The following is a 2,271-nucleotide window of genomic DNA, read 5'->3' as shown; positions in this document are numbered from 1 at the left end:
AAGGTAAACAGTCTACAAGCAAGATGAAGAAGACGATGAAGGCAAGGTGGAGTGGATGGAGAAGGAGGCAGCATGACTGGAAAGGCTTATAAAATGTTAATGAGGCCAGGGCAAACAGAGAGTTGCTGCAACGGAGGATAGGGTGAGATGAAAAAAGACGATCTGCACTGGCAACCCCTAAATGGAGCAGCTAAAGGAAAATAATTGTTTCCCTTTAAGAGTAATATTTTAGAATTGTTTTGTTATTTTCCTCTGAACAGATGATCAAGTGTTTGGCGATGTCATTACCGAAGCATCTCCTGCCCCTTGCTGCTCTCCTCCTTCTGTCCATCTTTTCCACTGAAACTAAAGTGGTGGCATCAGTGGAAGACTGTAAGGAGTTTTTTCTTCAGCAAACTCCACCACACATCCCAGGAATTTTGGAGGGAGGGATCATCCTGGACCAAAACAGATACAAACTGATTCGCCAGACTTTAAATAACACCAGAACATTTGTGACGCTGTACGACACCCAGAACAAGATTCCAGTTTTTTCTGCTGCAAAGTACAGAGGGGGAGCTGGAGGCAAGAGGCCCAAGAATAAATGGATGATCGAACCACAGGTATCAGTAGCAATAACATATAATAGTTACCAGTAAAACTAACAATTAATTTTAGACTAAAATAAAATATTATGAGAGTGTAGTCCTACTTACATGCTATAATTGTAGCTAATCAGGAATCTACAGATATTTTCCATTACATTGTGGTATTCAGAATTGTTCAATGTATTTTCCTAAAGACGTCCTTAATCCTACATTAAATGAGTTTGGCTAAAATTAGCTTAAATTGTGTCAATCCAAGTTTGCTCAGTAAATGAAAACAATCATTATCAGCCAGAAATTATCCGAGGTTTAAGTCCTCTTTTCTTTTCTTTAAATGAAAAAATATTAACTGCGCAGTTAATTTATTTATCAGTAACCATACATTCATCACTATTTTATCCTTTTTACATTTTGACAGCTTGAAAACATACGAGACAAAGGCATTATGAGAAAATCAAACAAAAACATCATCTACAACTACCAGGCTGGAAATGAAGATTTCAAAAACAACCAAGGGTTTGACAGAGGACATTTATTCCCAAACTCATACGGATCCACTCTTATTGAAAAAAGGTCGACTTTTACACTGACTAACATTGTTCCACAAATAGGTAATTTCAACCAGGGAAGCTGGAATAGAATGGAAAACTGTGTCAAATGTGTTTTGAATGAATATTGCCTTAACAACAATGAAAAAATAGAAGGCTTTGTAGTTACTGGAGCACTGCCCAGCAACAATAGTCTCAACAACAAGATCAATATTCCTTCAGTGCTCTGGTCAGCATTCTGCTGCTACAGTCACAGGCAGAACAGCTGGCTGGCAAGTGCACACTGGGGGGAGAATGTGGCCGATGGCCCTAAATACCTGCAGACACAGACCTTAACAGAACTTCACAGAACCCTGGGAAGTGAACCATTTCCTCAAACACAATGTCCTCTTCACACCACTGCCACTCACTTGTACTCAGACCTCTCCTCTAACTGCAATTGCTCACCCACATCAAGTACATCTTCTCCTACAACCACTGCTATCCCTTGAAGTCCAATATCTGTGTCTTCCACTTCTAAAGCTAACGCAGCAGCCCCTCCCAGTGCCAGTACTGGTCTTTCACACTTCTAGTCCTGCATCTGACCATATTACTACCACAGTGTCCCACATCTACTACCAAATATTATACCAATACCATAAAAGCAATTATTCATAAAAAAGCAATTCTTTGCCCTCAATGAATGAGAAGCAGTACATCTGGGTGAAATACAACTGAAATGTATAAAAACTAGCTTATTAATTCAAATAAAAATCATTAAGGAAAATATGCTCAGTATAAATGAATGTACAACAATCCAGTAAATGTCATTTGATTAAATTCCATTAAATTTAATTGTACTTATGTGACAAGGTTTCATGGGAAATATATTAAACAAAATTATTGTTATAACAAGTAATTTTCACTCATTGGTACTTGATTCTGATGTATATTTTTCTCATCTTAATTGACAATAAGTGTAAAAATAATTGTTTTTGTGATTTGTTTTGTCTTTAAAATCTTCTGCTTATGATAATTTATTAGCAGTTCCAAACTAACTTACAGACTGTTCAACTTTTCTTTCTCATATTTCACAATGAATGCATTAAATCTAAAAATTCAATAAAATAAAAATTAACCTCCATGATATTTTTTAATAT

At 36.5% G+C, this 2,271-nt stretch overlaps 1 protein-coding gene across 1 annotated transcript; it reads left to right on the top strand.

The window, feature by feature from the left end:
- The first annotated feature begins 278 nt into the window (after window positions 1-278).
- Window positions 279-1,623, top strand: LOC146635875 (endonuclease domain-containing 1 protein-like). The gene is made up of 2 exons (XM_085350235.1): window positions 279-602; window positions 1,003-1,623. Exons 1-2 carry the CDS (start codon window positions 279-281, stop codon window positions 1,621-1,623), a joined length of 945 nt encoding a protein of 314 aa, XP_085206361.1.
- The last annotated feature ends 648 nt before the right edge of the window (window positions 1,624-2,271 follow it).

This window comes from Diplotaxodon limnothrissa, linkage group LG3 (assembly GCF_057381915.1).
Source record: "Diplotaxodon limnothrissa isolate DT_005_m linkage group LG3, D_limnothrissa_male_GT1.1, whole genome shotgun sequence".
NCBI classification, from domain to species: Eukaryota; Metazoa; Chordata; class Actinopteri; order Cichliformes; family Cichlidae; genus Diplotaxodon; species Diplotaxodon limnothrissa.
This window is presented reverse-complemented; position numbering and strand designations above follow the sequence as displayed.

Excerpts from the sequence above, each read along its gene's own strand:
- LOC146635875 (XM_085350235.1), top strand. The coding sequence starts at position 279 with ATGTCATTACCGAAGCATCTCCTGCCCCTTGCTGCTCTCCTCCTTCTG. Across the intron at positions 603-1,002 it reads AATGGATGATCGAACCACAG|CTTGAAAACATACGAGACAA; the intron begins GTATCAGTAGCA and ends ACATTTTGACAG.